The sequence below is a fragment of the Triticum urartu genome, chromosome 2A (genome assembly GCF_056163025.1).
Source record: "Triticum urartu cultivar PI428250 chromosome 2A, HENAU_Tu73, whole genome shotgun sequence".
NCBI lineage: Eukaryota > Viridiplantae > Streptophyta > Magnoliopsida > Poales > Poaceae > Triticum > Triticum urartu.
Genome location: NC_141874.1, coordinates 636,924,244 through 636,934,934, shown reverse-complemented (window position 1 = coordinate 636,934,934; position 10,691 = coordinate 636,924,244). Strand labels below are relative to the sequence as shown.

The 10,691-nt window shown below is 49.1% G+C and overlaps 1 protein-coding gene across 2 annotated transcripts; it reads left to right on the top strand.

The window, feature by feature from the left end:
• The first annotated feature begins 1,772 nt into the window (after positions 1 to 1,772).
• On the top strand, positions 1,773 to 8,572 carry LOC125529506 (protein indeterminate-domain 4, chloroplastic-like). 2 transcript variants are annotated; one of them, XM_087544667.1, is made up of 4 exons: positions 1,773 to 2,068; positions 2,612 to 2,920; positions 4,295 to 4,694; positions 6,929 to 8,572. In XM_087544667.1, exons 2-4 carry the CDS (start codon positions 2,689 to 2,691, stop codon positions 8,133 to 8,135), a joined length of 1,839 nt encoding a protein of 612 aa, XP_087400793.1. In that variant the 5' UTR covers positions 1,773 to 2,068; positions 2,612 to 2,688; the 3' UTR covers positions 8,136 to 8,572. The 2 variants fall into 2 exon arrangements, with proteins under 2 accessions (XP_087400793.1, XP_087400794.1); XM_087544668.1 differs by lacking the exon at positions 1,773 to 2,068 and adding an exon at positions 2,182 to 2,526.
• The last annotated feature ends 2,119 nt before the right edge of the window (positions 8,573 to 10,691 follow it).

The window sequence follows — 10,691 nt, the reverse complement described above, 5'->3', positions numbered from 1 at the left end:
TAGGCATTTGTGGCGAACATCTACAAGCTGCACGGTCTTCCCGAGTCAATTGTCTCAGACTGTGACCCAATCTTCACCAGCATGTTGTGGAGAGAACTGTTCTGGCTCACCCACACCAAGCTTTGGATGAGTACAACACATCACCTACAGATTGACGGAAAAATCGAACGAGTGTACCAATGCCTAAAAACATTTCTTCGCTGCTTCGTCCACGCATGTCCGACTAAATGGTGTGCCTGACTGGCCCTCACAGAATTTTGGTATAACACATCGCCTCATGCAGCTTTGGGCACAACGCCATTCAAAGTGCTTTATGGACACGCACTGCGGCACTTCGACATCGGTGACCTGGTGGCTGGCGCATCCCCTAACTTGGCAGAGTGGCTCCAAGATCGAGCTCAAATGGTGGCGGTCATACGACAACATCTGCTTCGCATGCGTCAGTACATGAAGGACTCTGCTGACAAGCACCGATCGGACCGTGTCTTCGCTGTCAACGACTGGGTTTTCCTCAAGGTCCAACCCTACATCCAGCGCTCGGTGACTACCCGCACCAACCAGAAGCTCGCCTTCCGCTATTTTGGGTCGTATCAAGTGCTTCAACACATTGGCGCTGCGATGTACAAGCTCAATCTCCCGGACTTCAGCGCGGTGCACTCCATCTTCCACGTGTCCCAGCTTCGACAAGCTCTTCGTCCGACGGAACTGGTGCAAGAGCAACTTCTGGCAGCGGCAGCGGCAAGCCCTACAATGGAAGAAGTACTAGAGAAACGAGTGGTTCAACATGGCAATGCGATGGTGCCTCAAGGTCTGGTCCGTTGGACTCACCAACCGCCGGAGTTCGCCACCTGGGAGGATCGCGCCGAGCTCCAGCATCACTTCCCGAAAGCTCCAGCTTGGGGCCAAACTATGTCTCGAGGGGGAGGGTATGTTACGCCCTTTGTCCATCCGTCCCACCTGCAGAGCCATCCAAGGGACGGCCAACAACTACCCCTACTGGGCTAGAACGACAGCCCCGTCCACCCCAGCCCGATAGTGTCTGGGACACGACCCGACTGGTTAAGAGGAAACAGACCCCTCCTGGGTGAGGTGACGAGAATGTACTAGGTTATAGGCGGCGGCTCTCTCCTACCGATCTCTTTTCCTCTTCCTTTGGAACCCGAGAATTTGACTGAGATTGTATCACAGACTTGTATCCAGTGATTAATCCTAGCGGGAGCATAACATTTTATTTTCTAGTTAATTCACTGACAATACGCGATGGTTGGTATAGCCATTTTTGTACCACAGATTGTGCAACAAAAAGTTTCTACGCCGGTTTGCTCATTTACACATTTATGTTTGTGGCTTACTCCTAAACGTTCAGATGGGGAATGTGATACGCAGAAATGACAATGTTTGTTACTGTTTGTTCCACAGCCTGGCCAAACACATGCGTGCAAACTAGCATCAACAAAAAGGTTAAAACAGTCTAACAGAAGTTAGGTGAACAGGGATCCAAAGCCATGCTTTTAATTTGTAGTAACGTGGTAGCAAGGCACGAAACATAAGCACACGGCCTCAATCGCACAACAATAAACCCCAAAAGAAAACCAAAACTAAGCCAAGGGGAAAAGAAAAGGCCTTGCGCGCGCGCGTGTGAGATGGCGAGAGGTAAGCCCCACGCAGCAGTCGGTGGACCCGACCCTCACACGCTCCACGACGCCGCTGGGCTGCGTGAGCTTGCCCCCGCCCCCCATCCCCTCTCTCTTTCCTCTCCCCTTTTCTCCTGCTCCGGCCTGTATATATAATCCCCATCTTTTATATATTTCCATGGTGCGCATAGGCCTGGGAAAGAGCAGAGGCAAGATTTCAGCAATTAATTTTATAGAGCGAGTGAGAGGGGGGCATATAAGAGCGTGGGAGGGAAGAGATAGATAGATAGAGAAAGAAAAGTATGACAAGGAGATGAAAGAAATGAGACAACAACCCTCTTAGCCTCCTCCCCGGCCCTCTCCTCCGCCCCCTCTCCTCCACTTCTATCCCCTCGGTTTCAAGCAAGAGACGAAGCTAGCAGGGAGAGAGTGAGGTATCCCATGTTTTTTTCCTCCTCCTCTAGTTCCTTGTTGCGTTCCTTTCCAAATTTTTAAATATCTGTATGTATGTGAGTTCTGCGGGTGTGGGTGTTTGCGAGCTTTTGTTCGTATGCCTTCTCTCTCTTTTTTTACTTTGTTTTGAGTGCAACTGTTTGTTTGTTTGGATTTCCCTGTCCACTTTGTTCTTTTGTTAATCTCGGAAGGGTCCTAAGCGGCCGAGGCCTTGGAGTTTTTCTCGGCTTCTTGTCGATTTGTTTGTTGTTTCAGATCGGTTCCAAGGTATATGAGATAGGTATAGCCATCACGCGCTCAGGGAATTTTGGGGCCTTTCCATCTGCTCCCTCTTCCTCACAACCAGTTCTGCCTCTTTCGTCCTCGTCGTTCTCCTCCTTAATTTGTCTTGATAGCTCGGGCCTCGGGGAGCAAGAGTCTTCCAGATCTCTCTCTCATGGTCGCTTGCTTGCATGCGCTGTGCAGTGTCAGTTTTTACTCTCTTAATTGCGACGTCTCACATGGAAAATCTTGCTTTGTTTCAGCGAAGGGGGGAAGAAGAAGGAGCACTGCCAATCCAAGAACAATCCGGAGTTGGTGTGACGACCTAGGTTGGGAGCCGATGGCATCGAATTCATCGGCAGCGGCGGCGGCGGCGTTCTTCGGGATGAGGGATGGGGACCAGCAAGACCAGATGAAGCCGCTGATATCACAGCAGCAGCAGCAGCAGCAGCACCAGCAGCACCAGCTGGCAGCGGTGGCACTTTCCGGCGCGGGGAGCGCGGCGCCTGCCGCGTCCAGCCAGGGCGCTCCGGCGGCGGCACCACCGGCCAAGAAGAAGAGGACTCTACCCGGTAATCTAATCGTGGACCCTGGTTAATATTTCCAGTCATGCATGCTAACTGCAAGGTCTTGTCTGGACTGATTGGCGTCTTATCGTTTGGTTCCTGACAGTGCAAGCATCTTCTCTCACATGCGCACACTCGGGGTTTTCTCTCTCTATTTTTCAGTATCTTCTCTTTTATTTACTCAGTTACTTCCTGCTTGGTTTCTTGCTCGGTAGTGAATTAATACTTGGTAGTACTGCTGGAGAATTGCACGTTTTTTTGTGTGTAGTAACTGACGTGTGTGTAATTGAGCGACAGTCTGTTCTTGCTACCACACACGCCTTAATTTCACTCCCTAATTTCCCAGCTTGTACTCTTTTACTGCAACTCCTTAATTTCTTCTCATCTATCCCTGGTTCAGTGGATCCGTTCCCCTATACTCAGGGTCTACTTCAATTCGAAGTTTGCTGTAGCCTCGAGGAAGATACTTGGCCTTCAATTCGCTCCTTGCTAATCAATACGAGTTCATTTAAAGCTCTGTACTATCACCTGAAAGGAGGACAATTAATTCAGGTGACGAACAGGAACTAGGGTACTTTACTCGTGGCTCTAGATCGAGTAGGCTCCTCCTTGTCCCGGCCGGTTTCTTCTTCTTCCAAAGTCTCGTGTTCTCATCAGATCAGTCGGTTCCGGAATTTCTAACACAATTTTTTTAGGTTTTATTTATCTTTGGTAGGAAAGAAGAAGCGTATACCATACTGGTTGGATAGTTCTTTTTTTTCTTGCTTCAAGATTCCATGTATACATGAGCTGTCATCCTCTCCACTGGAGCACATTCAATTCTTTTCCCCAATTATGAGGTGCAAGCAGGAGCGAGGGCACAATCCATGACAATTCCTTTGTTCTCTATATCACTTCCTGCAAACTTCTTTCTTCCCCAAAATCTCATGCAAATATTCTCCTCTCCGTGCTCTAGTTTGTCTCTACTCTCTAGCTCACCGGCCCCCACCCAGGGAAGTAAGCAACGATATCTTCTCAAATTAATCCGTGATTTCTACTAGCTCCAATGGGATTATTCACTCATTGATCATGTGCGAGCACCTCACAGATAAGGAAAATTAACACTCCAACAATAAGAAATCGCCCACGGCATACAATTAATAAGACCCTTGCTCAAATATTTGCTCTTCTAGAAGCATATATATCCTTCCTACCTGTCCAAGCATGGAACGCCCTAAATATATGGCCACCCATTCTTAATTCCAAGCATTTTATTGATTGTCTTATGCATGACGTATCGAGTCATCAATTGGGATACCTTTTTTGTATGCAAAGCAAATTGTCATATTTGTATATATGCACTGTATTTGATGATGAGATGCATGGTGGAATTGGTTGCAGACCCGGACGCGGAGGTGATCGCGCTGTCGCCCAAGACGCTGATGGCGACGAACCGGTTCGTGTGCGAGGTGTGCAACAAGGGGTTCCAGCGGGAGCAGAACCTGCAGCTGCACCGCCGCGGCCACAACCTGCCGTGGAAGCTGAAGCAGAAGAACCCGAACCAGGTGCAGCGCCGGCGCGTGTACCTGTGCCCGGAGCCGACGTGCGTCCACCACGACCCGTCCCGCGCCCTGGGCGACCTCACCGGCATCAAGAAGCACTTCTGCCGCAAGCACGGCGAGAAGAAGTGGAAGTGCGACAAGTGCTCCAAGCGCTACGCCGTGCAGTCCGACTGGAAGGCGCACTCCAAGATCTGCGGCACCCGCGAGTACCGCTGCGACTGCGGCACCCTCTTCTCACGGTAACTTACCAGCCACCGCTCCCTACCCAGCTTCTTCTACCTATATACTGTCTTCTGCATTTCCACCACTACGATATCTACATAGATAGAATGTACGTGAAATCGATCAGGCCTCGCTGCATGCATGGCGCTGCGTGTATACCGTAATGGGCATTGCTTTGGTTTAGGGTTAGGGTTTTGATCGGGCTTGTGTCGATGTCGATCGACATTGTTGTTGTCCGAGCTCCTGCTTCCTTCCTTCTCTGGCTAGCCTGCTGAGAAGGAAAGCAATAGAGACGGCCGCGGGCGACGAAGGTGAGTGAGAGAGAGGGGCGCACAGTGAAACTGCTCGCACGTGAAATGGGCTGGAATATTTTGAGTCCTTTGGCACTGCCCAGAAGCCATCCTTTCCCTTTCCTAGCTTGCTGCCTTGGGAAGATGGAACCAGAAACAAGCTCTCTCTCCTCTCTCTAGCCAGACACACGCTACAGACTAAGACATCTGTTACACTGTCCTGTAGACCCGCATTCCTCCTGGTCCAACTCGTCAGCAGCTTGCAGGCTTTCTCTTTTACCCTCTCTCTTCCATAGCTTTCTCTCTCTACTGCATCGCTTGGCTGCCATGTAGGAGTAGGCAGCTAAACTTCTCATGTGAGTTGGCTGGCCGGCTAAGATGTGGCAGAGCCGTTCGTTGGCCGTGGCAGCGACCAGCGAGAGAGGCCCACGCCTTTTCATGGATGCGTCGCAATGTCCATCCCATGTCTCATCGCCCATGCATCGCCAGCCTAGTTGCAAGTGTAACTTGAGGAACTGTTCATTCATTGATGGACTTAAGCTGCCTTCATTCATTCATTCATTCAAGTGGTCACTCCTCTCTTTCATGTTTTGGCATAAAATTCTCCAATGGGGAGTTAGCACTTAGGGAAACACCAACAGGAGTTGCATTCATGAGCAATGGAGTGTCGTCTCTTTTTTCACTGTTCCTGCAAGGGAAGAGACCTGATGATATAAAAAAAAGGAAACAATTCGGCGCTTCTTCTCTGAGCGTAAATCTATAGTGCATGTCTTTTTTTTACCAAGTACAGAAGCCATAGTATGTTCCATATGCATCCATATGATAATTTTTACACATTCAACTGTAGAGGCGGAGTACACTAAGTACGAATAATTGGCATTATTTGTTTTGAGCTCCTTGATTTGGGGGGGTAGTAGGCTTTTTTAAGTTTCACTGGCGCAGGCTTTTGCTTTTTCCTGTGTCAAGGCGCCTCGGGAGGCGAGCTTACCAGCCCCGCAAAGTTTTCTGCTCTACGCAGCTCCTTGGTGTGTGTGTTCGTGTGCATGACAATGTCTGATGTCTTTGTCTGGAAGCCTTTCTCCTTTGAAGCTTCCTACTAGTGGGAACCTATGAGAGGCGTAGCATGGCAAGCTATGATGAGATTTCTCCTTTCCCCCGGCGCGGCCTCTCCCTTGATTGACACACATCGATTTCTGGGATCTTGGGCTTGCTTTGTGGTGCATGCATGCATGGATTCATACTATACCCAACACCTTTGACCCATGCTACCAGTTTCCTAATTTTAGCACTAGTCGATCTTTGGACAGCAAGGTGTGGTGGTACACAAGCGATAATAGTCAAACCCTATTCCTCCTTTGGAAACATATGTTACTTGAACAGAGATAAAAACCACGGCCACCACATTTGCAAGCTGTTTCTTTCTTTTACTGTGACATGGCTGGTGCACAAGGGGGAGATGCGCACCCTGTCGCTGTAGCAGCTATGGACACTGGGAATGGCACTGTTCAGATGCATGGGATACCAGCTACTACAAACACAACATTCAGTAGCACAGTCGGTCCGTCCTCGTCCCGTCCCGCGGCCCAGTTGCGCAGTGCTCACATGTCGATCAGAAAACAATATCTTAGCCCGAGATGCCGCTAGCTCGCCTCGGGGCGTGCGCCCCCTTCCAGCGTGTCATGCATGCGTCGTCGCCATGCAGCCCGGTGCAGGGCGCTGTTCGCTTTTCAGGCTTCTCAAGCTCTTCTCACATCAACTTTACTGTTCCCTTTTACTGCACGGCCCATGCATTGGCATGCGACGGCGCTGCCTGCGCTCTGACCTAAGTTGCAGATCGAGCAGAGACCATGGCAGTGTGGTGTGGTGTGAGAGCACATGACGACATGTGACTGATGGTGGTGGTGTGGTGTGCTGATGTTTATCGTGTTTCTGATTATTTTCTGTTGTGTTATTGTATGCAGGAGGGACAGCTTCATCACCCACAGGGCCTTCTGCGACGCCCTGGCGCAGGAGAGCGCCAGGCTGCCGCCGACGAGCCTGAGCAGCCTCACCAGCCACCTCTACGGGGCTACTAACGCTGGCAACATGGCGCTGAGCCTGTCCCAGGTGGGATCCCACCTCAACTCCACCCTGCAGCATGACGGTCACCACCACCACCCGTCCCCGGAGCTCCTGCGCCTCGGCGGAGCGGCTGGCGGAGGCAGCAGCAGCATCGCCGCGCGCCTCGACCACCTCCTGTCGCCCTCTGGCGCGTCAGCGTTCCGCCCGCCTCAGCAGCAGCCCCAGTCGGCCTTCTTCCTCAACGCGGCGCCGGGGCAGGATTTCGGGGACGAGGCGGGCAATGGGTCACACTCCTACCTGCAGTCCAAGCCGTTCCATGGCCTCATGCAGCTCCCAGACCTCCAGGGCAATGGTGCGGGAGGGCCCGCCTCTTCGGGCCATGGCCTCTTCAACCTGGGCTTCTTCTCCAACAATGGCAATAGCTCGGGGTCTAGTCATGAGCATGCAAGCCAGGGAATGATGAGCAACGACCAGTTCAGCGGCGGAGCTGGCGGCGGTGGCTCTGAGGTATCAGCAGCGGCGATTTTCGGCGGGAACTTTGTTGGTGGTGATCACATTTCGCAGGCTGGGATGTACAACGACCAGGCGCCCATGCTGCCTCAGATGTCTGCGACCGCACTGCTCCAGAAGGCGGCGCAGATGGGCGCGACCTCCAGCCCCAACGGCGCGGCGTCCATGTTCCGGGGCTTCGTGGGCTCTTCGCCGCACGGGCGACAGGGGACACCGCAGCAGCAGATGGACCAGAACGATGCGAACCTGAACGAGCTGATGAACTCTCTGGCTGCTGGCGGCGGCGTCAATGCCGCGGCGATGTTTGGCGGCGCTAACGGCGGTCCCGCCGGGATGTTTGATCCAAGGATGTGCGACATGGATCAGCACGAGGTGAAATTCAGCCAGGGAGGAGGTGGTGTTGGTGGCAACGGTGGTGGTGCTGGCGGCGGCGGCGGCGGCGACATGACGCGGGACTTTCTTGGCGTGGGCGGAGGCGGCATCGTGCGCGGGATATCGACACCGAGAGGAGACCACCATCAGAGCAGCAGCGACATGAGTTCCTTGGAGGCCGAGATGAAGTCGGCTTCGTCCTTCAACGGAGGCCGGATGCCATGATCGACGGATCGATCAAGCTTACACAAGCGTAAGCTCCGATCTGTCGAGTGAGTCTGAGACTTGAAGCAACCTGGAATTAGCGCATGCATGCATGAGAGGAGTAAGGTTAGCGAGTTAGCAACTAAGTTGATCGCATGAGTAAGGTTACATGCATGGGATAAGGCTACCTAGCTAAGCTCTCCATGGCCTGAAGACTTGGAGTACCGTGAAAGAGAGGCGTCTTCTGAGACTAATTAAGTAATTAGCTAGTGCGAGTGAACGCTTGCATGTGATGACGACCCTAGCTTGGTCGTCGAGGAGTTTGGAGTCTGTGTTCTTGTTCTTGTCGTCTGTTTTCCTTCCCTGTAATTGGATGTTTGTTGGGTTAAATATAGTTCCCGAGATAGAAGAACCAATAAGACTATTTTGAAGTTTCAACAAAAAAAACCCTTTTATTAGTATTATTTTCTTATTCCCCTCCTCTTTTAGTAAAATAAAAAATGCTGATGTTACGATGCAATTAATCATGCTAGATCATATTCAGAAGGTGATTTGGTGATTTTTTTCCTCCAGAAAAAGTATTGCTATGATATTTTTTGTGGAGTTTGTGTACAGTTAATAATCATGCCTAATGTAGATAGAAATGATACCATTTTGGAACATGGGGATTTTATATGGTTCATTTTCCCTATAAACGAGCAATATCTCCCAAATGCACGGACAAAATTCATGAACAATGTTGAATTACTAATTTAATCGCTGGAAAAGTTCTGATTTTCTTCTGATAGTATTTGTATAAAAATAACATTTAAAAAAAATATGAACCCGTTGTCCGGTCAAAAGGTGGTTTTGCTCCCGCATAAAGAGTTTGCTTTTTAATTTATTATTACAATCAAGTTTCTCGGTTACTAGGTTGTGGGTGCGGTATTGCAAATTCGGGAGATATTCTTGTGACTAATTTCCAAATATGCTTGCCCATGTGTTAATAGGTAGTTTTCATGATATAGAGGAAGGGGGAGAAGGGACATCCTGTTGAAAATCATCTGAGATTTGAGAGATATGAGTTAGTGATTGGAGGAAGCATGAATGGGTACTCAGCATGAAGGGGATTTGGGGAAATTCTGGATCGTTCCTCACCGATCCCTTCTCTCAGAGAACCACCTAATCATGCTAATACACCGACACTCCCTATTGAGACTGGGCGAATATATCATATAGAACCCGTCTTGCTACAAAACATGGAACATATTTTTTTTGTCTAGAAATCCTTTTGTAAGGGCATATACTAGTTGACTTCCTGAAGCGACGTATGAAAGGCAAATTACTCCTCCATCAAACTTATTCTTGCTTTTCTACTACGCTGGTCCTATGGGGGCTTTAACACGGGGACTTCTCAAATGTCTACTACAACAAGTTTTGCTCGGCTTCGGTGAGGGAGGGGCAATGACGACGGCGCTTTAGCGGTTGTAGTCATCGTTAGGTTGTCTACGGATTTGTATGTAATTTTCATTATTTCGGGTGTTCGTTGCACATCCATAGTTAAGATGAATAAATCGAAAGCTTTCTCGCAAAAAAAGTAACGATCAATCTCTACGTGCTTGGTTCGGTCGTACTGAACAAGGTTATCAGCAATGCCAGTAGCAGCTTTGTTGTCACAGTATAGACCGGAGGCCTGTACTTGTACAAACCGCAACTCTGCTAGGAGATTGTGCAACCATAATAACTCACAAAAAGCATGAGGAATGGATCCGAACTCAGCCTCTGTAGTGGATCAAGCCACACTACCCTTTGTATTTTTCTTCGCCATGAAACTAGGTTCCTTCCAACAGATGTGAAGTGACCAGACGCTGAGAGGCAGTTATCTAGAGAACCTGCACAATCGACATCAGTATATCATCCAACTTGCAAGTCCCCATAAGAGGTCTCTTCCTTAGCACCCCTTAAGATTTCGTAGGATCCTATTCACAACTTCCATATCTGCTGATTTTTCGTCATGGATATATTGGCTAACTGCACTCACAACACAAGCAATATCTGACGGGTATGAGACAACTATATCAACCTTCCAACTAGTCTCTGGAGCGTTTGATCAACTGGTGTCCCTGCATCAACATGTCTCACCTCAAAATGAGTGTTGATCTAATTTAATTGTCCTTATTCATTTATGTATTTTGTTGTTTTTTCGTATGTTTGAGCAGAACACATATCTAACATTTTGTGACCATTAATATTTCATTCAGACATCAGTTTTTAAATTCACTTTAATCAGTAGTGGTAATTCAAAGTTAAAAATCCAAAATGATGAATTGTAAGTAACCATGTCCAACATGTAGCCTCCCCTGATAAAATCCTACCTCAGAGCATTGGTTGATTTTGTCCCCCATTTTTATGCCACTTCAGATGCATACATTTATGTTTCAATGTTTGCAGAATTGATTGTTTCATTTCATTCAGTCGTTGCATGATTAAGAAAAATACCAGATTTTCAATCTCCCATACCATGGATGCATGATTAAGAAAGATACTGAGATTGTCCCAAAAGAAGAGTGATGATTCCCCTCCATGTTTTAAGAGGTA